This window comes from Glycine max, chromosome 6 (assembly GCF_000004515.6).
Source record: "Glycine max cultivar Williams 82 chromosome 6, Glycine_max_v4.0, whole genome shotgun sequence".
In the NCBI taxonomy this organism is placed as follows: domain Eukaryota; kingdom Viridiplantae; phylum Streptophyta; class Magnoliopsida; order Fabales; family Fabaceae; genus Glycine; species Glycine max.
Genome location: NC_038242.2, coordinates 11827385 through 11855148, shown reverse-complemented (window position 1 = coordinate 11855148; position 27764 = coordinate 11827385). Strand labels below are relative to the sequence as shown.

Here is a 27764-nt window from a genome sequence, read left to right as displayed (position 1 = left end):
GATCGTATACTTCTGGAACAAGATCCTCTATTAATCATGTCACACCATGTTGGTATAACTTTTAAAAATAATTATAAAAAAATAAAGTTTTCAAAATATAATTCATAATTAACTGCCAATGAAAAATACATTAAGACAGCTAATCATTCTAACTAAATACATACCCCTAAAAATTACATTTCCTTCTTTAAGGACTCACCTACAGAGTCTTAAATCATAAAAGAAGAATCCAGCGGCAAATGCAAAGGAAGGTGGTGCTCACAATACAATACAATAGTCATTGCATTACTTTAAATATCACATCATAGCAGAAAATAATTAGCAAAACATGAACTAAATAGAACTAGCTGTGGGCAAAATACAAACCGATGGTGCTTGGCTACTGGCTAGTTGTCTAACCACAAGCTAAGCATCCCATAGTATGGCATAGAGTTGTTATACATAAAGGTCTTCCATGACCGAGCAGTGCTTTACCATTCGGATCCATTAAAATCTGACCCCTTCAATGTAAAATGTTCTTTCCATTGACCTAGGCTAGCAAATGGCATGAGACCACAAAACAACGGTAGAAACACAAGCATAGCAGCATAGAACAGAACTCTGCGAATCCAATACCGAAGAATTGTATTCTCCTCCATTGTTTGTGATGGAGTGACTGGTCCATGAAGGATCCGGAACAAAGCGGATGTCCAGCAAAGAGATAAGAAATGCAGCAAGCACATAATCTCCCAGTATAAGAGCCACACAATACCACTCCCACCCAATGTCTCTACACATAGCTTGCCACAATAGCCACAAAAAATTCCCAACATTAAAAGGATGAAAGTGACTGGCATAGTCTGTGATGTTGTGGTCGACCGCTGCAAGAGCAAATATGCAACAGCAAAAATCATCAAGATGCCAAATGCCATTCGGCTCATAACTTGAACTTGACACCACAAAATATGCAACTTTGAATTGAATAAGACCATTGACTTGGGAGTCCACCAGGAGGAAGATTCCTACAATGGAGAAAAAAACAGATCATTAACAACTGCCAATTGAGCAAAGGCAATGCTGGAGTAGTATGCAGACACAACCACTAAAGTACTGTCATAATTACATCTTATTTTGCATAGTTTTATCTTAATTCTTAAATTAGAGCACAAATAATGGAAAGATGATAAGTGAAATCTTTGATCATGACAAAGACTTTAAAAACAAAACTAAACATTGAAATCTTAAACAAAAGATTATACTTGCCTGGGTTGATGGTGTACATGATTCAGTAGCTTTAGTAATCCGCTCGTAGGAATAAACATAGGCACCATACAAAAGTGAGGATGACATGATAAGCAAACCAGTAATAAGACAGTCAATGCACTTCTTTTTGAGTTCACCATGCCTCGTATCTTCTAACTGGGTCTTGAACTTTTCCTCTTTGAAAGATTGCTTTGATTCTCCCATGACTAATTTTGATCTGTTTAAATTATTCGAATCAAGGTTGAGAGCCAATTCATCCTCTTTCAATTTCAATTCCTTCATTTTAAGGCCAAGTTCAAGTGTCTTGAGGTCATTAGAACGACACTGCTCCATGATGGACTTCTCAAAAATACTAACCATAGGATTATTTACAGATCCAAAAGATATTTGAGAAAAGGAAACCATTTGGTTTGATTGCCCATACAAAGTGAGATCGCGACTAACTGAACCCATATGAAAGTTATCCCTGCTCTCTTCAGGAGAATCAAGACTAACTGAATTATTATGAATGTTATCCCTGCCTTCTTCAGGAGAATCGCGACCAATTGAATCTATATGAAAGTTATCCCTGACCTCTTCAGGAGAATCATGACTAATTGATTGATCTTGGATTTCAGCATGTCTTGAATGACCGACCTCTGTAACAATATCACCTGAGCATTCCTCTTTATTGAGAGTCAATTTAGAACTCATAATTTCCATCTTTGTATTATTTAATTTATTTCCTTCATTGCTCTTGGATGATTCATAAATTAACTGAAGAGTACTCAAGGTGCTACAAAAAGATTGTTCAAAGTTCCTCGTCAAACCATCTAGCTTGTCTCCAAAAACCTGTAGCCGGATAGGAAGAAGTCAAACAAGTAGCACGCAGAATTGCTTCAGAAAATGGACTTTGCTTAATATTGACATGAACTGCTAAAGAAACGTAGTAAAACTGCAATCAAGGGATGAATTGACAATTGATGTCTGTCTTACACTGGCAAGAGATTCTTTGATAGCCGATGAACACATCTGCAAGGAAGGCAAAGAGTGGAATGGTCAAGGCTCAAACATAAATCAAGTCAAATGATCAGCATGCATATGGTATCAGTAATTGATTAAATTTCGTAACTTTTCTAAGCATCACAATCAAGGTTTTAAATTGTGGCAGCAATAGACCCCAAAAACCTTGACGTTGTGGCCAAAATCAGGGCTGCTGACTGTTTTTTAAAGCCTTAGCGCATGTTTGATTTTGCGGTGGACTTAGGGCAGCACGAAGCACAGAGCCACTTCAACGCTGAAGCATCGAAGGTCATGCTTCCTTCTGGAAATGTAGATTGGCATTCCAGTAACGGCAATCCAAACATGCGCTTCATCACAATTATAGCAAATAGTAACTCAATGAGTTGTCTTACGAAATATACAAATGACTGATACAATGGTATCAAATATTATTATTCAAGTTTGCTTTAGAAATAGGGAAGAAAATTACCATCGAAAGATGACTGGGAGACATACTCTCGGCTGCTACATCTCTTCTATACATCACCTTAAATAAAATAAAAAATTGAAAATTGTAATGCCCAATATCAAGCAATAATTGTAACACAAAAGAAAACGAAAAAATAAATTTAACTGTAAACATTAAAACACAAATTATTACTACATAATTGATTGTTTTAGCGTTAAAGAAACACGTGATAGCAGTTCATATAAGACATATCACATCAGTATCGAATTAAAAATACAAAATTAAAACCAACATTCATTGATCAAAGGCAAAATTAAAACCAAGAAAAACAAAAATCGGCATCTAGAAGCGAACTTTAATAGCAGCACATACCTGAGCCATAACAGCGGCGAATGACATGCCAAGAGGAAGGCCAATAGTGTCCACATTATTAGCCCTATGGCGGCGAACAAGAACTCTAGGGTTCCGTCGTTTGAACGCCGCAGCCTTACCTTTACCTTTATTCTCTTTTCGTGACGACGTCGTATCGGAGGCTTCTGAACTTTGCGTTGTGCTCTTCATCGAAGCTTGACCCTCCCATTCGTTGATTGCGGTTGGTTCTGGTTCCGAGGAACAATTCTGAATCTCAGCCATTTGGGTCGCAATTTCAGTGAAGAGACCATGAAATTGAAATTGAAATTTAATATGAAAAGCCCTCAAATTTCAAGCGCCCAACGTTAATATTGCAATCGATCCAATCATTGACAAGCGAGGGCGCGCGGGAGAGAGAGTGTTTCCTTTTTTCACTTTTGGTATATTCTGAAACGTCGCGTGTCTTCGATTTTAATCTTACCTTCATTGTACTTTGCCGCCTAGTTCCCGTATTTGCTTAAACCCTACTTTTTCTTTCTCTTTTTTCCAATATGGAAAATATTTATAAAAAAAAAGTATGTTTGTAAAATTGGTTTTGAATTATTATTTTATAAAATTGATACCGAGTGGATGTTTGAACAACTATCAGCAAAACTGATATTGGATATTAAGTGGATGCTTTGAATAAGAGATAAATAATTAAATTTAAATAATACATGAATGATTAAATTAACTTTGACGTATTAATCACATGTCAAATTCCTAGTTTAAAGATTATCACTCTAACTATTTATAGGTTAAAATAATTTATTATTAGACATTCCAATCTCTTCATGTTAAATCTAATTTAGTTAATATAATATTTTTTGGTGAATTCTAACTTAATATAATATGATCCTAATCTAATGGAATAATAACAAATTTATCAAAGATTCGAAATACACATAATGATTCAAGAGTGGGTAACGGAAGCGCAATGATGGAGGGCCTGGAGTGGACATGTAAGATAATAGATACTTTGATCCATGAAAATAAAAAAGAATATTTTTATGGCTCATCTTGGCTAAAGCCACGTGTTCTGTTCATCTCCACCCCTTTCCCTCCTTTCTATCACGCTCACACTGTGATCCTTAGTCAATCTCTCTCACTCTTCATGGCTACGTCTTCTCCTCTCCCGTTACCCGAACTCCACTTCCTCTCTCCGCAAACCACCCCCAAACGCCGTATCTCCTTCTCCAAACTCCCCTCCTCACCTTACTCCGTTTCCCGCCACGTCACCTCCAACGTCTCTCTCCGCACCTCGCGAATCCGCGCAACTAGAGAAGAATCCGCGTTGGCCGAGCGACTCAACGACGTCGAATGGACCGGAAACGGCGCCGCCGCCGCTGCTGCTGACGGAAATGGCGCCTCCGTTGGTGGATACGTTAACGGCGCTACTAACGGAAGCTTGGTGAAGTACGGCTACGAAAACGGAAACGGCGTTTCTGCGGAGGTGTTGGAAGTTGAAGCCTCTAATAAGCTGAGCGAGGATGGGAGGAAGAAGAGGTTGGAGGAGATTGGGAAAGAAGACGCCTGGTTTAAACAAAGTGGGAACGAACAAGTTGAGGTTCGTCGTTTTGATTGTTTTGATTGCGTTTCAGTAACTGGAATGAAGTATGAACGTGTGGCTTTTCGCAGGTGGCGGTTGCGCCTGGGGGTCGTTGGAACAGGTTCAAGACTTACTCCACAATACAAAGAACCTTTGAGATTTGGGGATTTTTTGCCACGTTTATCTTTAAGGCTTGGCTGAACAACCAGAAGTTCTCTTACAAAGGTTCGTCCTCCATTGAAGATTTTAGTAAGCTTGAAGAAGCATTGGTTCTTCTCTAAAACAAATTTCCTCATACAATTATGTGTATGAACTATGAAGTGCTCGCGAATCTGCTGAGGTCATGTCCAGGAATTTCGATTACAATAAAAAGGGTTGTGGTTTATTCATATGCGTCTCTGTAATAGGAGTGTGGGAGTGTTTGCTGTCCGAATGGACTGAAACTGAACCATTCAAAACAGATACCACCAAGAATGACTCCTTACTGGTTAAATTTTAAATATTATGTTAATCAAGTGAGGTTTTGAGTGATTGCAACCATAGACCAAATTTGTAGGGATGTTAACATGTTACGTTATAGTCATATGTGAAAAACTAAAAGCACAGATGTAGCTTATAAGCTATAAGTTAGGGAGCTAAAAAGCTGGAAGCTTACACCCCCTCTCACAAGTCACACCCAGCATAATATGATACTAGTTGCAACATTTATGATCCTGGAGCATGACAATATGGGTGCCTACTATCTAATAATGGATCTACGATAGACTCTAATACCAACTTAGAATTTGGGTCTAGGGTCTAGCATTAGCCATAATATCTCTAGTTGATGTGGGATCTCAACACACCTCCTCATGTTGAAGATTGGACATCTAAAGTGTGGACAAATGTTGGTGGTCCAATAACAACACCCTCTCATGCCTAGGACTGGATATATAGAGCATAGACAAATACAAGTGGCTTAATTACAGATCTAGAATAGGCTTTGATACCATTTTAGAGTTTGGATTTAGGGCATAACTCAACCCATAAAATTGGTTTATAAAGTGAGGGTTGTCGAAGCTTTACAGGAGCTACATTGGCCATATCTCTAATATATGTGGGAATAAACACACCTCTCACCCTGCACAATGCAAGTGCTTTAAAGAGGCCACAAATAAGGCTGACCAGGAGTGACTGCAATTAAGGAGGCTTTCCAACAGCCTTGTTTTCTTATTGGTCTTTTACAATATTCTTTTATGATCATCATCTGTTTTAAAGCCTATTCCTAACTACAATTAAAAAACCATTTAATCTATGAAGTGTTTCTGTATTGAATTTGATGGATTTGTAGGATGCCAGTTTCTGTTTTTATTTGATCTGAAGATATTATTTGCAGGAGGAATGACTGAGGAAAAACAAACCTTAAGGCGAAAGGTTCTTGCCAAGTGGCTGAAGGAAAACATTCTTAGATTAGGTCCAACATTCATCAAAATTGGCCAGCAGTTCTCCACTAGGGTGGACATTCTTCCTCAAGAATATGTTGACCAGTTGTCCGAACTTCAGGTAAATTAGAGTTTTGAACATAATTTATAAGATTATTTCCCTGCATTGATATACTTTGAACTTGTTTCTATTACTTGTCATATGTCTCATATAAAAAAAACAGATAAAAGAAAAAAAAGTCTTGCATGTAGATTTGTTTTCCATTTGTTAAGGGACATGACTTTCTAATTATATTCTACCATTCTATTGACTGTTTCATATTCTATTATGATCTCTTTTAATTACCCTATAAAGTTTTTTTATTTTGTGAATGATCTTATCAATCTAGTCAATACTAATACTAGATGAAAGTTACATCTACTCTTTATTAGGCAAAAATACATTTTCATTTCTTATCTTCTCAATTTTTACCTGCTCAACCTATGTTCAAAACGGAATGACAAATGTTCTAGATGCATTTTGATGTAATTTATTATTATTATATGAGAAACAAACTTTCTTGATATAAGATTGAATAGATTCATTTGTAATCCTTGTATTCTCAAGTTTTAAGACTTCATCTTGCTCATCGACTTAGGCAGTAAGTGATAAAAAGCTATTGAGAATGTTTCCCTTTGAATTCTAAAGCTGATGACAAGATAATCACAACATAAAACTACATGTAAAAAAAGCATAAAACTAAAAGAGAAAAAAATAGTAAGTTTGCATTTCTTTGGTGCCTTAGTTATTGATTGTTTTCGGTTCAGGATCAAGTTCCTCCATTTCCCTCAGAGACCTCTGTAGCTATTGTTGAAGAAGAGCTTGGAGCTCCTTTAGGTGATATCTTTGATCAGTTTGACTATGAACCAATAGCTGCTGCAAGTCTTGGTAATTGATGTTTTACTTTGCACATCTTTGTAATATAGAAATTATGTTAAATTAATGAAGGAGCCAAGATCAAGTGTAGCATGATTCTACGTATCATATTTGATGAGAAGACTGGAATAGTGAACTCTTCTATTTTACCAAATGTAGGTCAGGTTCATCGTGCGAGATTAAATGGACAGGAGGTTGTTATTAAAGTACAAAGGCCTGGTCTCAAGGATCTTTTTGATATTGATCTTAAAAACCTGAGGGTCAGTGTTATAAATTAAGGCTTTTCTATAATGCTTATGGTACTATGAGCAAATCTGATATAACTTCTGATAATGTCTTTTCTTTAACCCCAGGTTATTGCTGAATATCTTCAAAAAATCGATCCAAAATCAGATGGCGCAAAGAGGGATTGGGTTGCTATTTATGATGAATGTGCCTCTGTCTTATATCAGGTGATGATTTCTGGAAGTTACTACATTGTTATGTTACTTGAGATTACTGAACAGTAAGTAATTTGTCTAGTTCTCCATCATCTTGGTTTAGTTCTTCTAAAAATGAAGTCCAATAAAATAAAAAGATTGTACTAAAACACTACCTTTTGGAGTTTGGGTGCATGGAGTGGGCAAGAGGCTTCTAAATTGGTATCTGTGGAATTGCATGTTAGGAAATTGAAGAAGTTCCTCTGGTTCATGGGAAACTTTTATAACAAAGATCCTAGAATTCTGCAGGGTGTTGGCTGATTGAGAGGGTCTTTTACTCAAAAGACAAAGGAGATAACTATATTTGAGTTGTTTGGATAGAAGGGATAAGGAGGCTTGCAATGGTACTTCTTTATGACCTGGCTAGGCAATGGAGTAAATTGGCAGAACATTATTTATGTTCTGCAGCTGTAATTCTTCCAAACATGCTTGTTGGGTGTTCCTGATTTCATATGTTGTTAGATGTTACTTGAAGTTTGAATTTTGTGTGAAATCTCACACTTTCACCACACTTTTCATTGCTCTCTATTAAACATATATATAGGGTACAAAAGGGAGGAAGACAGCTGTTTACACTAACACAATACAGTTGTCCCCTCAATAAAGCTGAACTACAATAGCTACAATATACAAAACTACACAAACTTTTTAACACTCCCCCTCAAGCTGGAGCATACAAATCATATGCACCAAGCTTGGAACATATAGACTGAATCCTAGTTCCTCTTAAGGACTTAGTTAAAATATCTGCTGGCTGGTCAATAGAATTGATGAACTCAGTGATAATCTCTTTGGACAATAGTTTCTCTCGAATGAAATGACAATCAATCTCTATGTGTTTAGTCCTCTCATGGAAGACTGGATTTGAGGCAATGTGAAGAGCTGCCTGATTATCACAGTATAACTTCATTTGCACCACTTCACAAAATCTCAACTCTTGGAGAAATTGTTTAATTCACATAAGTTCGCATGTAACCATAGCCATAGATCGATATTCAGCCTCTGCACTAGATCAAGCAACAATAGTTTGTTTCTTGCTTTTCCAAGAGATAATATTTCCCCCAATAAAAACACAATATCCTGAGGTAGATCTCCTGTCCATGGGACAACCAGCCCAATCCGCATCACAATATCCAGATACTTGAGTGTTACCCTTGTCTTCATACAACAATCCTTGTCCTGGAGCTTTCTTTTCATATCTGAGAATACGCATGACGGCATTCCAATGATCAACATGAGGATTTTGCATAAATTGGCTAACCACCCCAACAACGAAGGAAATATTAGGTCTTGTAATGGTGAGATAAATGAGTTTTTCCACAAGTCTCCTATATCTCTCGGGATCAGGATAAACTTCACTTTGATCTGCCATGAGCTTCAGATTTGGGTCCATAGGACTATCAACAGGCCTACGATTTTGCATGCTTGTTTCCTCCAGTATATCAAGAGCATACTTCCTTTGTGAGATCACAACACCATTTCCTGATTGAGTCACTTCAATACCAAGGAAGTACTTCAAATATCCCAAGTCTTTGGTCTGGAAATGGCTGAATAAGTGCTCTTTTAGCTGGACGATCTTAGTAACATCATTTCCTGTAATCACTATATCATCAACATAGACCATTAGTTAAACACATTTTTCAAGGGATGTATGACAATAAAAAACAGAATGATCTACTTCACTTCGTTTCAACCCAAAAAGTTGTACAATATGACTAAATTTACCAAACCAAGCTCGAGGAGATTGCTTCAACCCATAGAGAGATCGATGTAGCTTGCATACCAGGCCATACTCCCCCTGAGCAACAAATCCAGGGGGTTGCTCCATATAAATTTCCTCCTCAAGATCACCATGAAGGAAGACATTTTTAATGTCAAGTTGATGGAGGGGCCAATGGCGCATGGTAGCCATAACAAGAAACGGTCGAACAGTGATGATTTTAGCTACAGGAGAAAAAGTATCACAATAATAAAAGCCATAGATCTGAGTGTATCCTTTAGCTACTAATCGAGCCTTAAGCTGATCAACCTCACCATTGGTCCCGACCTTAATAGTATAGACCCATCTACAACCAACATTTTTCTTGCCAGGAGGAAAAGGAACAAGTTCCCAAGTACCATTGTTTTCAAGAGCCTGCATTTCATCAATCATGGCTTGTCGCCATTTAGGATGATCAAGTGTCTCATAAATATTGGTAGGAACAGTAAGAGGAGACAAACGATGATAACTCAAGAAATTATAAATAGGATGAGGATTACGAGTAGATCGAGTACCTTTCCTAAAGGCAATAGGCCAATCTGAATCAGAGTGATGAGAAGAAGTGGAAGAGGAAGGATCCATGGTTTGAGGATCTATTGGAGGAGGATGGGAATCACGAGGAGAAGACTCAGGCACTGTAGAACCAACTTGTCGTGTCCTACGTTGATATGTAATAAGAGGTGGAGGAGCAACTTTTGTTGAACTTGGTGGAGGAGATGGGATTCCACTAACACTTTGGTTGGAATTACCAAGTGGACCAGGAGATGGGACTGGAAGGACTTGCTAGAGGGAAGAAGGATAGTCCATGGAGGGTGAGAAGAAAGGTGTGTCCTCAAAAAAAGCTACATCAGCAGACATATAGTATCGTCTTGTAGTTGGAGAGTAACACTTGTAACCCTTTTGAAGACGAGAATAACCCAAAAAGACACATTTAATGGCCTTAGCAGAGAGTTTGTCTAAACCAAGAGAAAGATCATGGACAAAACAAGTACAACCAAACACTCTAGGAGAGACATGAAATAATGGATCATGAGGAAAAATAATTGAGTAAGGGATTTGGTTTTCAAGAGAAGAAGAAGGCATCATGTTTATTAAGAAACAAGCAGTAAGAACTGCATCTCCCCAATGGTGTGTAGGAACATTGGAGTTTAACATTAGGGAGCGTGCAGTTTCAAGGAGATGACAATTCTTCCTTTCTGCTATGTCATTTTGTTGTGGTGTATGAGAACATGTGTTTGGTTGCTGGATTGAGAGATACATGCTGTTGAAACACATGGTACGGAGGAGGATTGTGTTTGGTTGTTGGATTTTTCAGATTTGAGCTTCAAATATTCTTGGTACTTCTCATCAGAGAACTTAGACTCTAATTTTTTTGATTTAGATACATGTGTTACTTTGTCAGGAAAGCCATGTAAGGAGTAACAATTTTCTTGAGTATAACCCATCCTCTTGCAATAGGTGCATTGAGGACGTCCACTCCTTCCACCGCGGCCTCCTCTATTGTTACGACCTCCTCCTTTTCCACGAGGTGCAACCATGGCTGATGTTTTCACGACTTCAACTAAGTTTTCATCTTTCAACACATGGGACACACGAAGAAGTCTAGTAATTAGAGAGTCCATTGACGGAACTTGGTCACCAACAAGAACTTGATCACGCACATGATCAAAATCTGAATGTAGGCTTCTCAAAATAAGAACTATGTAAAACTTGTCCAGCTTCCTAAAATCAAGTTTTTCCCACTCAGATTTCTTGTCATTTGGGACAGCACCAACTCCTTTTTCCAAGTGGTCATGATATCCTTGGCCAAGAAACCACAACTCCACTGAAGCAGATCAAGACAGGTAGTTCTTCCAGTTAAGTTTTGCAGTTGTGATGGTAGGGGTTCCAGAGAAGGAGAATACAGGGCCGGAAGAGGCCATTTCTGATCAAAAAGACGAAACCCTAACAAAGTAGAAGGAGGAAACGTGAGGCTGACACGTTCCAACTGTCAACACCGAAAAACAGGCTGAAATGCACCTAGAAGAGGCCGACGAAGCAGTTGGAGCTGGTCCAGTGAGATTCCGGTGACGGGAAGGCGACGAGTGGGCTTCACGCACTGGAATTGGTGTGGGTTGGTGGCGGCGCGTGGCTGATCTTCTAACCACGTGACTTGCAGGGGTGAGTCGCACTCCTCGAAGCGCACCCAACCTTGGCTTCGCCGGAGAATATGGTGGCCAGAGATGGCGGCGGCGGATGGCAATCAGAACGGTTACCCGCTTTGATACTAACTTGAAGTTTGAATTTTGTGTGAAATGTCACACTTTCACCACACTTTTCATTGCTCTCTATTAAACATATATATAGGGTACACAAGGGAGGGAGACAGCTGTTTACATTGACACAATACAGCTGTCCCCTCAATAAAGCTGAACTACAACAGCTACAATATATAAAACTACACAAACTTTTTAACAATGTTTTTTAAACTGCAAACGACAATATTATTTTTGCAAGTTTACTGTGGTAGAGTCTAGTAGATATATAACTGAAGAGTTTCTTTTTCTTATGGCAATGTTGCTATGATTGGGGAAGACAGAAAGAAGTTTGAGGGAATTTAATGCTTGCATGCATAACCAGCAGCTAGATCACAGTTTTGCATTATCATAAATTGTTTATGTATAGGAAAACTTGATGTAAGAAAACCATCTACACAATACAAATATGGGCTTAAGATCATCACACATAAGAGTGGTCATTCCTGTTTCAGTTCCTGCTTGAGTTGTGAATCTGTTGTTTTGGTATGATGTATGCACGTGTTCTCAGCAAATAACATTCTCCGATCCTGTTACTGCAACATGGATTAATAATTTTCAGGAGATTGATTACACCAAGGAGGCTGCTAATGCAGAATTGTTTGCAAGTAACTTTAAGAACATGGATTATGTGAAAGTTCCTACAATCTACTGGGATTATACCACACCACAGGTTTAACCTTCATGGCTCTTATTATGCCAAATGTAGTAATGCACATATTTTCCATTTTATGTCTGAACTTATTTATCTATTATCTATGTTTCCAATGCAGATTCTGACAATGGAGTATGTTCCAGGGATTAAAATAAACAAAATACAAGCTTTAGATCAACTGGGTGTTGACCGCAAAAGGTTAGTAGAATCTCTATTTATTTTCTGGGCAAAATCACAATGAACATGTTAGATTCTTACCTTTTACTTTTGTGTATCTCTGTTGAGGATGGCATCTAACTTGATTCAAATTATTATTTGTTATGTTCTACAGGTTAGGGAGATATGCGGTTGAGTCATACTTGGAACAAATTTTATCACATGGTTTCTTCCATGCTGACCCTGTGAGTTTGCATTTTTAGAATCAATATCAGAAATCTCTTTATATATTATGTTACATTATATATGGATTAGCTATCCGGTAAATTGTATAGTAAAGCCAAAATGTTAACTATCTTTGAACTTGCTCTTATGCTGCAACATTAGCATCTATTGTCTGAGCAATGAGATGTATGCTACTTGTGTTTTACAATTATTATTCTTTTGCAAGTCTGCTTGGTGTGGGGGCTTGTATTTTGACAATCTCAGGCTCTCTCTCACTGCCCTAGAGTAACTGTTATCTGTTAAGCAATCCCCCTCCCCCATGTGGCACCACTAAATCACTAATGCTGACTTTTGCATTTGATTGATGGGTGGGTCTTGCCAATGTTGCCATCAAGCTGTCCCAAACACACCCTTAAGGGTCCGGATTGGTTTTGGTCTATGGGTATAAACCAAAAGTGCTTTTGGGGCCTTGGGACTCACAGGTATTGGATTCCTACCAGATGATCTTGTGTGTAACCCATACATGTTTACATTGTTCCTGCAGCATCCTGGAAATATTGCAGTTGATGATGTCAATGGTGGAAGATTGATCTTCTATGATTTTGGAATGATGGGGAGGTATGTTCTTTGTCTTCTATGGCTATTTCAAATATGAATTCAACAGTGGCACATGCACTTGCTTTAAGTTTTGTGAGATGGTTTGCCTTTTTACAATTATGTTTGGTATTGCGTCTTACAGTATCAGTCCAAACATTCGAGAAGGTTTGCTTGAAACATTTTATGGAGTTTATGAGAAAGATCCAGACAAGGTAGATGTTTGTCATAAATTATGTTGAATAATAATACAAGTATTGTACCATATTATCACATTCTTGACTCAAATGCTTACCAAATGAAGCTTGTGTTCTGGTATTAGGTTCTACAAGCAATGATTCAAATGGGAGTTCTTGTCCCTACTGGAGATATGACTGCTGTTAGAAGAACAGCACAATTCTTCCTTAACAGGTATTTATAAACCAACTTAGTGGAAATATATCACGAATGGAATCACCTCCAGTACTTAAACATTGATATTTCTATAAGTTGTTATTATTAAAAGGAAAATTTAAGGGTTGGAGAATCCAAGTCAAAATATTTTATCTTGAAAAAGAAAGGTTGTGCAGATTCAATATATTTCTTTAGATGGTTCGTTGGTCTGTTTCATTTATACCTGTCATGTGGGAGGCTGAAATGCATTGCTTGTTGAATGGGGTCTGTGTAGAAGCACTTGTCTGTCCTGATTTGTTATGATGTTAGAAATATATCAATATCTATCTGAACCTTTTAACTGCATATTTCTGATCAGTTTTGGATTTATTAGGTTAGTTTTTTTGTTGCACACCATAGGAGAATCTTCTCCTTAGGTTCTTCTTTGTAATTCAATAAACACTGATAAAAACATTCTTTCCTTTACTTTCTGTGTTTTCTGTTTCTCTCTCCCTGAAAACTCAATCAATTTCTGGATTCCTAACAATTTTTTAGCTCAAAAACAACTTAGGGTACTGATTAGTTATGTTTGAAACCTACTGAAATCTCTGACCTTGAATTAATGTTATCTACTACAGTTTTGAAGAGCGCCTGGCTGCACAAAGGCAAGAGAGAGAGGAAGCAACAACTGAACTTGGATTCAAAAAACCATTAAGCAAGGAGGAAAAAATAAAGAAGAAAAAGCAACGTCTGGCTGCTATTGGTAATGCACCTGGTGTAACTGAATGGATATTTAAGTTTAGGCTATATAAATGTGTGCATGCAAGTATTATTGTTGATTTATCTGCCATATGTGAAGATAAAAAATGTATTTGGGAAGAATATATAATATGCAGGCTATCTCCCACCCAACTACAATATAGAAAGGAATTGGGAGACACTTGACCTCTTGAAAGTTCAGGAGTGATCTTAGTAAAATTCATTCCTTCTTTTGTATCTGGACCAGTTTCTATCAGATACTTAGCTGTCTTGCTTTAAACAGGTGAAGATTTATTATCTATTGCAGCAGACCAGCCCTTCCGATTTCCTGCTACATTCACATTTGTTGTTAGAGCCTTCTCAGGTAAATGCAACAAGTTTAATGCATAATTTTGCATAATCCATGAATATGGTTATAAGGTAACAAGTCAATTTTTGTCTCTGCAGTGTTGGATGGCATTGGAAAGGGGCTTGACCCACGTTTTGACATCACTGAGATTGCCAAACCGTAAATATTGTCTTCATAATTTTTTAACTTTTTAATTATTTTCAATTATTCATGTTAAATATATGTTTTACGTATCTAACACAACTAGCCTTCCTGGCCATGTAGTTATGCCCTGGAGTTGCTCAGGTTTCGTGAAGCTGGGGTTGAAGTTGTCCTAAAGGTAGTCACAAACATGTTCTACTGTGAATTAAGTCAATATTATTGATTCTTTCTCTCACATCTATCCTATGACATACAGGACTTCAGGAAGAGATGGGATAGACAATCTCAAGCATTTTACAACTTATTCAGACAGGCTGATAGGGTTGACAAGCTTGCTGACATTATCCAAAGACTGGTATTTCCCAGATTTTCAGATATATAGTTCAAGTCAATTTATTTGATTCATACCTGTTGTTTGTTTTAAACTTTTGGTATTCTAGATCACTGCTTATTACACTTAATTTTTCCATAGGAGCAAGGTGATCTAAAGCTGCGAGTTCGAACTTTGGAATCTGAGAGGGCATTCCAGCGTGTTGCTGCTGTCCAGAAGACTATAGGGAGTGTGAGTCAATCTAACATGTGATTTATTTGAACTGTAAAGTTTACTTCTTTGGTCAATTTGGTTAAAGTTTGTTCTACTGCCTGTAAAACATGTATTTGTCAATCTTTGTGGGTATGCTAGCACCTCAAATTTATTATCTACCGTAAGCAGCTCTAGGTTCAATTGGCTGTTGTATGGTCAATCTTGCAAAGTCTAAGTTTTATGAAACTGAGATTAGGTTTTTTCACGTGGTGGCAATTCAGTACTATATTAAATAAAGTTGTAAGCGTGCCTGTAGATGAATGTAACTCATTTATCAGCTTTTTATACTTATTTTGCCTACATTACTGAGTGCCCAACTGCCCATGCATCCAGGTATATGTTCATATATTGCAAAGGTGTGACTGTTTGATGTCTACCTTTTAACATATTTGTAATCAAAATCTCAATATTTCTATTTCTCCCATGGCTTCTAAATGACTGATGGATGTGTATAAATAGTTGTTGACTTTTGATACAATTTCATGCTTTTATGCATGCATGTATTGCAAGCCAGATGCATGTTTTTTTTAATCTTGTTCTCATTAATGGATAATATTATAGGAGAGACTTGGAAAACCTGTTGGCAAGACATGGGGTCTGTTTGATTCTTGGTTTTGATTCTCTTGAAAACTGTTTTCTTTTTCTTTTTTCTTTTCACCCCCTTTTTTTAAATAACTTGTTTGACAAGAGTAGTTTTTGAAAATGTTTCATAGTTAATCTCTTTTTTAGTTTTTAAAACTAAAAAAACATCTCCCAAGTTGTTTTGATTTTCAACTTTGAGTTTTTTATTACTCATGTTCTTCCTTTCTCTTTCACATCTTCCTCCCCATTCCTACTATCTAAAAATCAATTTAATAAAGTGTTTTATAAACTAATTTTTACAAATGAGAAAAAAAATTAAACACTCTTAGATTCATGTTACCGTTTTGTCAATTAACAGGCAGTAGCTGCTGGGAGCCTAATCAATCTTGCAACAGTTTTGTATCTCAATTCAATTCGGGTAAGTTGTTCCCACCCTGCATCTCTTTTTTACTGGAAGTGATTATAAAGTCAATCAATTATCTGGTGTGATCTCATTGCTCAGTCATGGGTTATCTTTTTCAGGTGCCTGCCATTGCAGCATATATCTTCTGTGCACTCTTTGGTTTTCAAGTGCTCTTGGGCATTGTCAAGGTCAAGAAGCTAGATGAACGGGAACGATTGATAACAGGGACTGCATAAGCAGCTACATGGTGAATCTTGCTTTATTTTTTATTTTTTATAAGAATGGTCTATACTTAATATATGTTCAAGTTATGATGTCATGCAAGAGTTTTTATAAGATGGTGAAAAAGATCGTTTAGCAATTTTAATGCATGAAGGTCAATTTTCCCCCATAAATTGTTGTACAGTTTGTGACACTAAGCATGCATGTTGTGAACCTTTTAGAGCTGAGAAAATGTCACATGATGTCATCACCCAAGTACTATTGTATTAAGTCCATCTTCCAACAGGGCCTAGTCTCTTGCTAATGTGATATTTTCTTGTGTGTTGTACTCTTCTGGTATTTTTCAAAATAGAACAAAGAAAGAGAAGTAACTAGTATTAAATAACACTTGTTACCTGTTCCTCTATATTTTTTCTTTTTTGAAAAAAATAGTGCCATGAGAGCCTTTGACATAATTATTATCATGGAATACAGGTTAATGATAATTATTTAAGTGAATGTTGGATATAATTAATGAATCCGACAAATGCAAATTCTAATGTATATCCTTGTAAATTTTTTTGTCAAGGTTTATAAATGGTGTTCCATCCATTCCAGTGTCTATAATCTGTATCATAGTACACTAGGACGCTTTGGTATGTTGGTGTGTTTTTTCCTTGGTACGTAATATACTTTTCATTTCAAACATGGCTAACTTCAGAAACCTTGTGTTCAGTATGATAATTTACTTGGGCACCCAGGTATCATATATTTGGTATGCAAGCATCCTAGCTAGGGGCAAATCTTACTTGCTAGCATGAAAGTACTGATATGTAGAGTTAATTATATATAACAGATGCAAGTATAGGGTGTTAACAATACTTAAGCTGTAGGTTTTTTGACATTTTCTTTATTTATTGCTTTTTGCTTGGGCTTATTGCAGATTTAGGATTAGGACCGAAAAATAGCTCATGTTAAGGTCATGGTTACAAGTCAACCTTCAGAGCATGAAAAGGATTAAATGACCTGGGGAGCTGAAAGAAAGCATTACCCAACATTTCGGAAGACTTCAGCAAGTATAAAAATTTCAATTAGCAAATGATGGGGGCTTTCTCCATTCACCTGTTTCAGTTAATAAAAAAATTGTGCTCTACAATAGCCAATTGGCTTTAGAGCCACATTTTTGTCATTACACCCCACCTCCCTCCCAAAAAAATTATATGTTATTGCCCCATAGTAACATGTATAGGTATGATGTAGAGTTTGGATATATTCACAATTCACTACTACATTCCACGCCCGAACTTAACCGAAATCTGTCAAAATTCAGCTACTATTTTTCTATGTAGCATGACTCTTATTGTAATTACTATTACAGTATTATACAGTATGATGCAGCTTCCAACAAAAAATTGGAGAGGAAGCTTTGCCCGAAATTGACTTCCATAGATTTGTTCAATGAAAAAAAAATGGTTGTATGTGTCATCGATGTGCGTGTTGGATTTACATTGCAGAAGTTTTTCTAGATGGAATTGCAAATAATTTACGAGTTTCATATCCTGAACACCTTACTGCATTGTCATCATTGTGCGCAGGGTCTATTGAATTCACGTTGTCTGTTTCACCGCCTCTATTGTCTTTTATTTTGTGCTGTTTCCTATTTTGGCACTCTGGTTCTGGTCCTTGGGAAGAAATTAATTATTTTCTTTTGTCTAGACTCGTGCTTTTCATCTACGCGTTTCTCCAAAATATCAATTATCTTAATGTGTACATTAACGTTGCATAAATGTGAGCTCCTAATACGCCAAGAAAATATAGCAATAAAAGTGACAAGGATGGAGCAGAATATGTAGAGGGAATCCCATATGCTAGATGGCTTGCAATCTTCAATTTATTATTATGGCATCCCACATGGGCATGTTCTGTTATCTCCATGTGTCTCTCTAAACGAGGGTTTTCGATGTCTTAATAAACTCATTTGGCTCTGGTCTGTGGAACTTGGGTAATTGGGTTGTACTAAGGTTGGTCTATTCTTCTCCTTAAATACCAATTTTCAAATTAAGAATCTCAAATGACAGTGGTTTCTTAGCTTCTTTAAACAGAACCCAAGTGAGAAGGCGCATGTCGCATTAATAAAATAAATCTCGACTTCAACGAGTATGTCGGTAACTGATTAAGATAAATTCTTTTTCCTGTCCCATTTCTCTGAAAATGTGAAGTACCTAGCTTCTATGGATCTAGAAGACAAGCAATAAGCTGTCAAAGGAACAAATTCATTCCTTTCAAGATTATCAAAACGCATGTATGAAGAAGAGGGGGAGAAATGGAAACAACCGGGAAGATACGAGATTCCAATCTTCTTAGATGTTTTTATAATAATATTTTAAAAGATATTAAAATGATTTTTGTAAAAAAAAAGTTAAGAAAAAAAAAAGGACAATTATAATAATTATTTTGCTTGAGATGACATGGTTTTGACCTAGGATAAATGATGGTGGAGGGATGATCGTTGTGACTTTATCCAGTCGGTGTGTGGAGGAGGTGATCAGGAGTAGAGGGAAGGGTGATTAATATAATGTATGATTTATTTTATTTTATTTTTATGTATTATCAATGTAAGAATTATTTGTAAATTGATTAGAAATTATCAAAAATATAATTTTTAAAGTAATTAATATAAAATTCAACAATTTTATTATACATGACAATCTATCTCTTAATAATAATAGTGTAAAATTTATTTACATTATTAATGTTTTTTCCACTTTGGTTATGTAACTTAATATAGAAATTAGATGTTTTAGTCTCTAGATGTGCACTTTAAATTCCATTTTGTTCTCTACTATCAAGTGTGTCATACCACGTTAAGAAAAACTTACACAATTTTTTTGGTGGTTGTTAAACCGCAACAAATTGTAACTTTAAAAATTGCTTGAAAATTAACAGAATTAAGAAACACTTAATGACAGAAACTAAAACCATCTAGTTTTAAGCTATAGAGAGTAAATGCGTAACTCAAGCTAAAACTAAAAGAAATATTCATATGGAGTGAAAAATAGTGCATGTGAGAAGGAGCAGCTCAGCATTTATCTGCTAATGCCATTACATTGCTTTTGCAAGCTTCATGATCATAGATGTCTTTTTAGCGAAACTTAAATCATGAGGTGAAATCAGAAACGCATAAATATCTTTTACAGTCTCACACTCCCGTGAGTGACAACTGATTGCCCAATAAAAAAACCAAAATATAGATTAATTTCAGTTTTTTCCACTGGCGACAATTTACATGTTACATAAAAAAACAGAACGTTGAGTATCGGTTACTCAAAATTGTCCTTTGCCATTCTTGATCGCATGTTTTTGCATAGAGTCAACGAGGTACCATAATTTTGAGGAAGTTTTGGACAAACAAAAACGTTCGTACGCTGCACTGTGCACAAACTTTATATAGAAATTATGATAAGTAAGTAATCTGAAAATGACATTTTTTTTCTTTGCTTAGTTTTTGCAATTGATGGATACTGGATAACATAATTTAACCGAACATTTTGCAATAAACAGTAGTGAACTAAGCTAATAGATTTATCCATTGTGATTACGAACATTGCTAGTTTAGACAAAGCATGAATGATTACTAGTTACAACTACTATACACTATCCTGGAAAGAAATTAATGAGGAATGAGTTCATATATAATACAAACAATATATGAAGCAAAGTGTATGATATCTAAGGCAAGAAGTTGGTGTAGATGTAGTCTTCATTCTCCAAAACTGTGTCTTCCAACCCACCATTTCCTTCCTTGTATTCAAAGCCTTGTTTTTCACAGCCACCTGATCTTCTCTGCATAACACAATAACCCCAGTTATTAATTAAGCCATAAACGTACCATTGAAATATATATATTCCAACTCGCTTCTTTTGTTTTTTTTAATCTGTAGGAGTTCAACACGATATTAGTGAGTTATAATGCTCACAAACCATATTCAACCAACCCTTTAGTGTTTGATTTCTTATTTTGAGAACGAATGCACAAGCTTAAACACATTCATAAATTAAAAACACCCGAATAGAAATATCAATTCAAAACACTCACGACAGTGGTAGAACTCTTAGAACACACAACTCGTTCGTTGGTAACTGCTTGCCCTTGAACAACAGTGAAGATGAAAACCAGGAAGAGAAGCAATGCTGGCTTGGAGAGTCTCATTTTATTGTACCTGGCCTGCCTGGAAACTTTGGAACCTTTGGGGTTATTAAAAGTAATAGTATGATTATGAATGTGAATGAACGATGTTCAATTCATCTAACAAACTAAAAAATATTAGCTAGCTCTTATAACAATGCACATTGAGTAGAACTAATTTTGTTATAAGAAATGGGAACTACAATTATAATATTAAATCATGTTTCAACGGTGATAATTAAATGATAAATCTCTTAAAAATTAAATGATAAATCATGATTTTTTAAGTAGTCACATATACAAACCTTTTTAAACCTATTTTTTTCTTATTAATAAAAATTCAATAGTGATTTATAAATATTCTATTGTATTTAATATTCATTGTTTAAATTTAAATACTAATTAATCTAATTATGGAATGTATTTTTTCTTTCTAAATAACAAATTAAGAAATGAAATAATTAATTTTGATTTGATATAATATGGATGTTTATTACTCATGAATGCATGATATAAAAAGTCAAACGATTAGTAAAGAAAAAAGTCAAACGATTTTATTAGGAAATAAAATATGATTTAGTTTCATTAAAAAAAATGTAATTATGGAGGAAAAATTCTTTTATTCATAAAACTTGAATAAATAATGGACCTAAAATTATCTCAATATTTGTGTTATTTATCTTGAATTTAAACCTGTTTAATTCCTTATTATTTAGAACCACAAATGTTGATAGCTAATTATTGTTTAATAAACGATTGTAGCCAAAGATATATCAGTGTCATTTTGTTTATTAAGTAAGTGGTAGCAATGCCGTTGAGGGAGAATGAGATGATTGATGATTGAAATCAATGGTAGAAGATAGAAACCCCATCCCATGTGGGTGCATCATTCTATTTGCACCCTCCCACTCCTTTCCCTCTTATTTTCTTACTCCTTGTCATACCCAAACGGAGAGGACGAAGGGCTTGTCCTTTACAGACTGTACTTACTCCCTCGCCCCCACCAACCAACACTCTCCATTCTCATTTCTCTATATAAATAACCAAACCCTACTATACTATACTCTCCATTCTCTATACCTCTTCCTCCCTCCAATGCTAGGTTTCCTCTTTTCTCTCTCTCTAGATGATTAATAATTAAGGTGTCTCTGTCTCTGTTTCCGACCACATTGACTCCGATGAATTCCCCACCCAACTTCTTGTCCCTGTTGCTGTCTCTTCTCTTGCTCACTATCTCTACTCCTTCCTCCTCCCTCCCGGAGCTCAGATCTCTCCTCGAATTCAAGAAAGGCATAACCCGAGATCCGGAGAAGCTTCTAGACTCATGGGCCCCCACCACCGTCGCCGACTCCACCTCCACGTGTCCTTCCTCCTGGCAGGGCGTCTTCTGCGACGAGGAGTCCGGCAACGTCACCGGAATCGTCCTCGATCGCCTCAACCTCGGCGGCGAGCTCAAGTTCCACACTCTTCTCGACCTCAAGATGCTCAAGAACCTCTCGCTCTCCGGCAACGCCTTCAGCGGCCGCCTACCCCCCTCGCTAGGGTCACTTTCGTCACTCCAGCATTTGGATCTTTCTCAGAACAAGTTCTACGGCCCCATCCCGGCTCGGATCAACGACCTGTGGGGCCTCAATTACCTCAATTTGTCCAACAACAACTTCAAGGGCGGTTTCCCAAGCGGCCTCAACAACCTTCAGCAGCTTCGCGTTCTCGATTTGCATGCAAACCAACTCTGGGCCGAAATTGGGGACGTGCTCTCCACGCTCCGGAATGTGGAGCGCGTGGATTTGAGCCTCAACCAGTTCTTCGGTGGACTCTCCCTAACGGTTGAGAATGTTTCCGGCTTGGCCAACACCGTGCATTTTCTTAACCTGAGTCACAACAACTTGAACGGTCGTTTCTTTACAAACTCCACCATTACCCTGTTTCGTAATTTGCAGGTTTTGGACTTGAGTGGTAACTCCATCACTGGGGAGCTTCCTTCTTTTGGTTCCTTGCTGGCGCTTCGCGTTCTCAGGCTTCCTCGGAATCAGTTGTTTGGTTCTTTGCCGGAGGAGCTCTTGCAGACTTCAATGCCGTTGGAAGAATTGGATCTTAGCTTCAATGGGTTTACTGGTAATTATTGCAGAATTGATCCCTATTTATGTCTTTTAAGTTTTCTTGGGAATGAGATTGTTGAAATTTTATTGATTTGATATTAAATTTAGTTGCATTGTGTTCTGTTACTGCCTGAACCTAAATGGAAAGCAGGGAAGGTAAAAATTGCGTGCGTGCGTGTGTGCGCATTTGGTTGTGTATTTTGTGCATGCACATGCAGTTTTGTAATGTTAGATATAGGGAAAGGCACAAATGTGTGTGTGTGTGTGTGCATTTGATTGTGTTTCTGTGCATGCACATGCAGTGTTGTATTGTTAGAGATGGGAAAAGTTCATGCCAGAAAACCCGGGACTGCTTTGATCTTAGAATAGTGTTCTACTGCCGAAAAGGTCTTGGCTGTGAGTCGAGGGGGGAAGTTCTTTTAATGAAAGTTCATGAATTCGGTTTTGCGTGTGCTCGAATGGAAACCATGATGTATGCAAAAACTAAAATCAACACGTGTTTGTGAATAGGGAGAGAAAAGAATAAGAGGGGGAATGAATGATGTTTAACTCTGTAATGCATTTCTTCTTATGAAACGTTCTTTATGGATGATCTTCCTTACCTCCCAGTCAGGCAGTATTAGTTTGGCTTTTCTCTGCATCTTATGATGCCTGGTATTTGACTCATTTGTTTATCATATCTTCTAATGCAGTGATGACCTATGGCTGTAGAATTGTCGTGTTATAACTTTACCAATTTATAATGTTTACTCTTGGCTTTTAGTGGCTGTATTCTAAGCACATTATATCATTTAAAGCTTTTGTTTTGCATTTTACAATTGAATTTACTTGTTTCAAGTGAATATACCAATTTGGTTTCACAGTTGTCATGCAATTTTTCTTGAGTCTCTTTTAATTAAGTTAATAAACGATCTTTCATCATGGTTTATGAAGAATTTGAGAAAAATTAGACAGTAAACTCAGTACTTTGTTAATTAATTTACATTTCTTTGCTTATGTACAGGCTCAATCGGTGTAATCAACTCTACAACTTTAAATATTTTGAATCTTTCATCCAATAGTTTATCAGGCTCCTTGCCAACTTCTTTGAGAAGATGTACAGTCATTGACTTGAGCAGGAATATGTTATCTGGTGACATTTCTGTTATACAGAACTGGGAAGCCCCATTGGAGGTCATTGTTCTGAGTTCAAACAAGCTGTCAGGATCCTTGCCTTCTATTTTAGAAACCTATTCAAAATTGTCTACTGTTGACTTAAGTTTGAATGAACTTAAGGGATCCATTCCACGAGGTTTAGTTGCTTCATCGTCAGTGACAAGACTAAATCTTTCTGGAAATCAATTTACAGGACCACTTCTGCTTCAAAGTTCAGGAGCAAGTGAATTACTACTTATGCCTCCTTATCAACCAATGGAATATCTTGATGCATCTAATAACTCCTTAGAAGGTGTCTTACCTTCTGAAATAGGTAGGATGGGTGCGCTTAGACTGCTGAATCTGGCAAGGAATGGGTTTTCTGGACAGCTGCCAAATGAATTGAATAAACTTTTTTATTTGGAGTACCTCGATTTGTCTAACAACAATTTTACTGGGAATATTCCTGATAAGCTTTCATCCAGCTTAACTGCATTTAACATGTCCAATAACGATCTATCTGGTCATGTTCCTGAAAATTTGCGGCATTTCTCTCCTTCATCCTTTCGCCCTGGAAATGGAAAGCTAATGTTACCAAATGATTCTCCCGAGACTTCTTTGGTGCCTGATAACATTCCAGATAAGGGTAGACATCATAGTTCAAAGGGTAATATAAGGATAGCTATTATTCTTGCCTCTGTGGGTGCTGCTATTATGATTGCTTTTGTTTTATTGGCTTATCATCGAACACAATTAAAAGAATTTCATGGAAGAAGTGAGTTCACTGGTCAAAATACTAGAAGAGATGTTAAGTTAGGAGGACTTTCGAGGTCTTCCCTCTTCAAGTTCAATACAAACGTTCAACCCCCAACATCTTCATTGAGCTTTTCAAATGACCACCTGTTGACTTCCAATTCAAGGTCACTCTCTGCTGGACAGTCAGAGTTTATAACTGAAATTTCTGAGCATGGCTTAACTCAGGGAATGGTGGCTACTAGTTCAGCATCTTTAAATCCTAATTTGATGGATAACCCTCCCACTTCATCTGGAAGGAAGTCTTCTCCCGGTTCTCCATTGTCATCTTCACCCCGTTTTATAGAGGCTTGTGAAAAGCCAGTAATGTTGGATGTTTACTCACCAGATCGGTTGGCTGGGGAACTGTTTTTCCTGGATTCTTCCCTAGCATTCACTGCAGAGGAATTATCTCGAGCTCCAGCTGAAGTTCTTGGCAGAAGTAGCCATGGCACTTTATACAAAGCAACTCTGGACAGTGGTCATATGTTGACTGTAAAATGGTTACGGGTGGGATTGGTCAAACATAAAAAGGAATTTGCTAGAGAAGTTAAAAGGATCGGTTCTATGAGGCATCCAAACATTGTCCCATTACTAGCATACTATTGGGGGCCTAGGGAACAAGAGAGGCTTCTTTTAGCTGACCATATACATGGGGACAACTTGGCTCTTCATCTCTATGGTAATATAGTTTAACATATCTGTCAACATATCTCACTTCCATCCCCTACATTTTCAACAATGTGCCTTTATATATATATATATTCATTTCCTGCATTTATTTTGTCCTATGGTCAGAATTTTGTATACAAACCATTGCATGGATTTTGGGTTTTTTTGTTTGAGATAAAAGTTAAATAGCTGGATGATGTCATCTATCCCATCTGCCACTCAATTTTTATTGGCTGGCAGACAATGGCTCATCTTGGATAGTGTGTTTGAAACTTTCTCTGTTGTATAAGTTGCATGCCTATTTTGAGGTGTATTGCCTTCAGGGGCTGTGTCTGTCTAAATGTTGGGGGTACTTTTTTTTTTTCTGCCACAGTATCCTCAAGGTACACCTTGTCAACAGTTCACATAAAACATGTTTAAAGCTCTTGATTTCTCTAGGCAAGAGTGTTTTGATATGATAATATGAGCTTTTTGTTAGTTTTGTGTAATATCAATGTATCTGTTTGCACAGAGAGCACACCCCGGAGGTACTCCCCATTATCATTCAGCCAGAGAATAAGAGTTGCTGATGATGTTGCTCGATGTCTTCTATACCTTCATGATCGAGGACTTCCCCATGGAAATCTAAAGCCAACAAATATAGTGTTAGCAGGCCCTGATTTCAATGCTCGTCTTACTGACTATGGTCTGCACCGGCTGATGACGCCAGCTGGAATTGCAGAGCAGATACTAAATCTCGGGGCACTTGGATACCGTGCTCCAGAACTCGCTACTGCATCCAAACCAGTTCCATCCTTTAAGGCTGATGTGTATGCACTTGGTGTGGTCCTAATGGAATTGTTAACAAGAAAAAGTGCAGGTGACATAATATCGGGGCAATCGGGTGCTGTTGATCTTACAGATTGGGTTAGGCTGTGCGAGCGAGAAGGAAGGGTAAGGGACTGTATTGACAGAGACATTGCAGGTGGGGAAGAATCCAACAAAGAGATGGATGAACTGCTTGCAATATCTCTCAGGTGTATTCTCCCTGTAAATGAGAGGCCTAACATCAGACAAGTTTTTGACGATCTGTGTTCAATATCGGTTTGAAATTTTTGTACATGCGTCTGGGAATTAGTTTTTTTATTTTTGGTTCCTCGACCCATTGTTATTTTCTCATTCTTTGTACCCCTCTTGTCTCTCCTCCTTAATTGTTTTCTGGCCTTATTTTGGGCTAATCATCCTATTCTTTTCTTCTATTTTTCTCTTTTATTAGAAAAAGAAAAACAGTATTTCTTGTAAAGTGACCATCATTGATTAATCGACGGCAGTGTTTGTGTTTTGATTTGAAACGGAGATGTCTCAGTTCTTTTCTCTTAAACTCCAGTGAACTGTACTTTTTTTTTTTTTTGTCTCTTTTATGTTTTCTCGTTGAAGTCTTCGAAAAGTAAATAGTCGTTATTAAATTAAGATTCCCTTAGTCGGATTGGATGATAGGTGAATCAGCCATTTCTTGACCAATCCGGTTTAAGAACAAGTTATTTGGTTTTGCCAGAAAATTGTCTTATTTATTTAATCAGGAATCATCACATGTGGAGTTATGGATTTAACCCTTAAGTTGGAGTTAGGTAAAGTCTTAGGTGACATTTCAGGTATTGAAAATTTAACATTCCGTAAAAGTTTTCTTAGGATCGTAATTTACTTTTACTGTAATTAACCCGCGTAATTCAGGGGCGGATGAGTAAATATATATTCAATTTTCTTACAATCATTGATTAAAACTGGTAGTCGAATTCAGATATTTTAATTGACTATATATTTTATATATTGTATTGTGTACAAAATATATAGTTGGGTTAAATCGTAAGAGTCTAGAAACTAAATTTATATCTAGAAATGAACTTTATGATATTTTGAATAAAATTCAAATTCAGAGTAGAATTTCTCCATCTAATGGCTTGATAATGCTGGGCTCAAGTTTGGCTCCACCAAGAATAATCACATCCCTAGAATTGGGCTTCAACCTCAACTGATTAGTTTTAGGAGACAAATCTGCAAGTCCTTGGCATCATTGTCGAGTCCCTTCAGATTTCCCTCGCTACCTTGCTGGATCAATGATGCCTAGTACACTGCTGGTGCGACTCACATGTGGTGAAACGATCACACTCTGATGCAATTTCTAATAAAGAAAGTGGTCCAAATAGTCAAAGACAATTCACAGAATAAGTCCAATAGCTTTAGCTAAACTAGCCATCAAAAATTGTCTTGTAGTAAGCTATTTGGTCCATGTATACTGTATTATTCTAGTATTCTGTCTATTTCGGGGACTTACATTCAGGTCAGGGAGAGAGGCATAAGAGCATAAGTCCGTTTTTTGGGGGG

General features: G+C 37.0%; 3 protein-coding genes across 4 annotated transcripts; 2 read left to right on the top strand and 1 right to left on the bottom strand.

The window, feature by feature from the left end:
• Window positions 1–252: 252 nt before the first annotated feature.
• Window positions 253–3691, bottom strand: LOC100791857 (protein CPR-5). Of its 2 annotated transcripts, none has more exons than XM_006581670.4 (5): window positions 3065–3691; window positions 2714–2770; window positions 2218–2253; window positions 1243–2073; window positions 253–1001 (listed from the first exon to the last, which is right to left on the bottom strand). In XM_006581670.4, the coding sequence occupies exons 1-5, from the start codon at window positions 3323–3325 to the stop codon at window positions 471–473; spliced, it is 1716 nt and encodes a 571-aa protein (XP_006581733.1). In that variant the 5' UTR covers window positions 3326–3691; the 3' UTR covers window positions 253–470. The 2 variants fall into 2 exon arrangements, with proteins under 2 accessions (XP_006581733.1, XP_006581734.1); XM_006581671.4 differs by lacking the exon at window positions 3065–3691 and adding an exon at window positions 2354–2591 and having other exon boundaries at window positions 2714–2776.
• A 309-nt stretch (window positions 3692–4000) lies between these two features.
• On the top strand, window positions 4001–17956 carry LOC100791330 (protein ACTIVITY OF BC1 COMPLEX KINASE 8, chloroplastic). Its single transcript, XM_003526775.5, has 21 exons — window positions 4001–4649; window positions 4721–4856; window positions 6007–6173; window positions 6860–6980; window positions 7128–7228; window positions 7322–7420; window positions 12063–12173; window positions 12274–12353; window positions 12487–12556; window positions 13081–13154; window positions 13276–13345; window positions 13453–13541; window positions 14141–14265; window positions 14545–14625; window positions 14709–14769; window positions 14875–14929; window positions 15008–15106; window positions 15224–15313; window positions 16275–16334; window positions 16439–16566; window positions 17464–17956. Exons 1-20 carry the CDS (start codon window positions 4020–4022, stop codon window positions 16553–16555), a joined length of 2436 nt encoding a protein of 811 aa, XP_003526823.2. The 5' UTR covers window positions 4001–4019; the 3' UTR covers window positions 16556–16566; window positions 17464–17956.
• A 3644-nt stretch (window positions 17957–21600) lies between these two features.
• LOC100791498 (probable inactive receptor kinase At5g10020) lies at window positions 21601–26734 on the top strand. Its single transcript, XM_003527975.5, has 3 exons — window positions 21601–22821; window positions 23809–25413; window positions 25915–26734. The coding sequence occupies exons 1-3, from the start codon at window positions 21885–21887 to the stop codon at window positions 26490–26492; spliced, it is 3120 nt and encodes a 1039-aa protein (XP_003528023.1). The 5' UTR covers window positions 21601–21884; the 3' UTR covers window positions 26493–26734.
• The last annotated feature ends 1030 nt before the right edge of the window (window positions 26735–27764 follow it).

Excerpts from the sequence above, each read along its gene's own strand:
- LOC100791330 (XM_003526775.5), top strand. The coding sequence starts at position 4,020 with ATGATGGAGGGCCTGGAGTGGACATGTAAGATAATAGATACTTTGATC. Across the intron at positions 4,650-4,720 it reads GTGGGAACGAACAAGTTGAG|GTGGCGGTTGCGCCTGGGGG; the intron begins GTTCGTCGTTTT and ends GGCTTTTCGCAG. Across the intron at positions 13,542-14,140 it reads GCACAATTCTTCCTTAACAG|TTTTGAAGAGCGCCTGGCTG; the intron begins GTATTTATAAAC and ends TATCTACTACAG.
- LOC100791857 (XM_006581670.4), bottom strand. The coding sequence starts at position 3,325 with ATGGCTGAGATTCAGAATTGTTCCTCGGAACCAGAACCAACCGCAATC. Across the intron at positions 2,254-2,713 it reads CTCCCAGTCATCTTTCGATG|ATGTGTTCATCGGCTATCAA; the intron begins GTAATTTTCTTC and ends CCTTCCTTGCAG. Across the intron at positions 1,002-1,242 it reads CATGTACACCATCAACCCAG|GAATCTTCCTCCTGGTGGAC; the intron begins GCAAGTATAATC and ends TCTCCATTGTAG.
- LOC100791498 (XM_003527975.5), top strand. The coding sequence starts at position 21,885 with ATGAATTCCCCACCCAACTTCTTGTCCCTGTTGCTGTCTCTTCTCTTG. Across the intron at positions 22,822-23,808 it reads TAGCTTCAATGGGTTTACTG|GCTCAATCGGTGTAATCAAC; the intron begins GTAATTATTGCA and ends GCTTATGTACAG. Across the intron at positions 25,414-25,914 it reads CTTGGCTCTTCATCTCTATG|AGAGCACACCCCGGAGGTAC; the intron begins GTAATATAGTTT and ends CTGTTTGCACAG.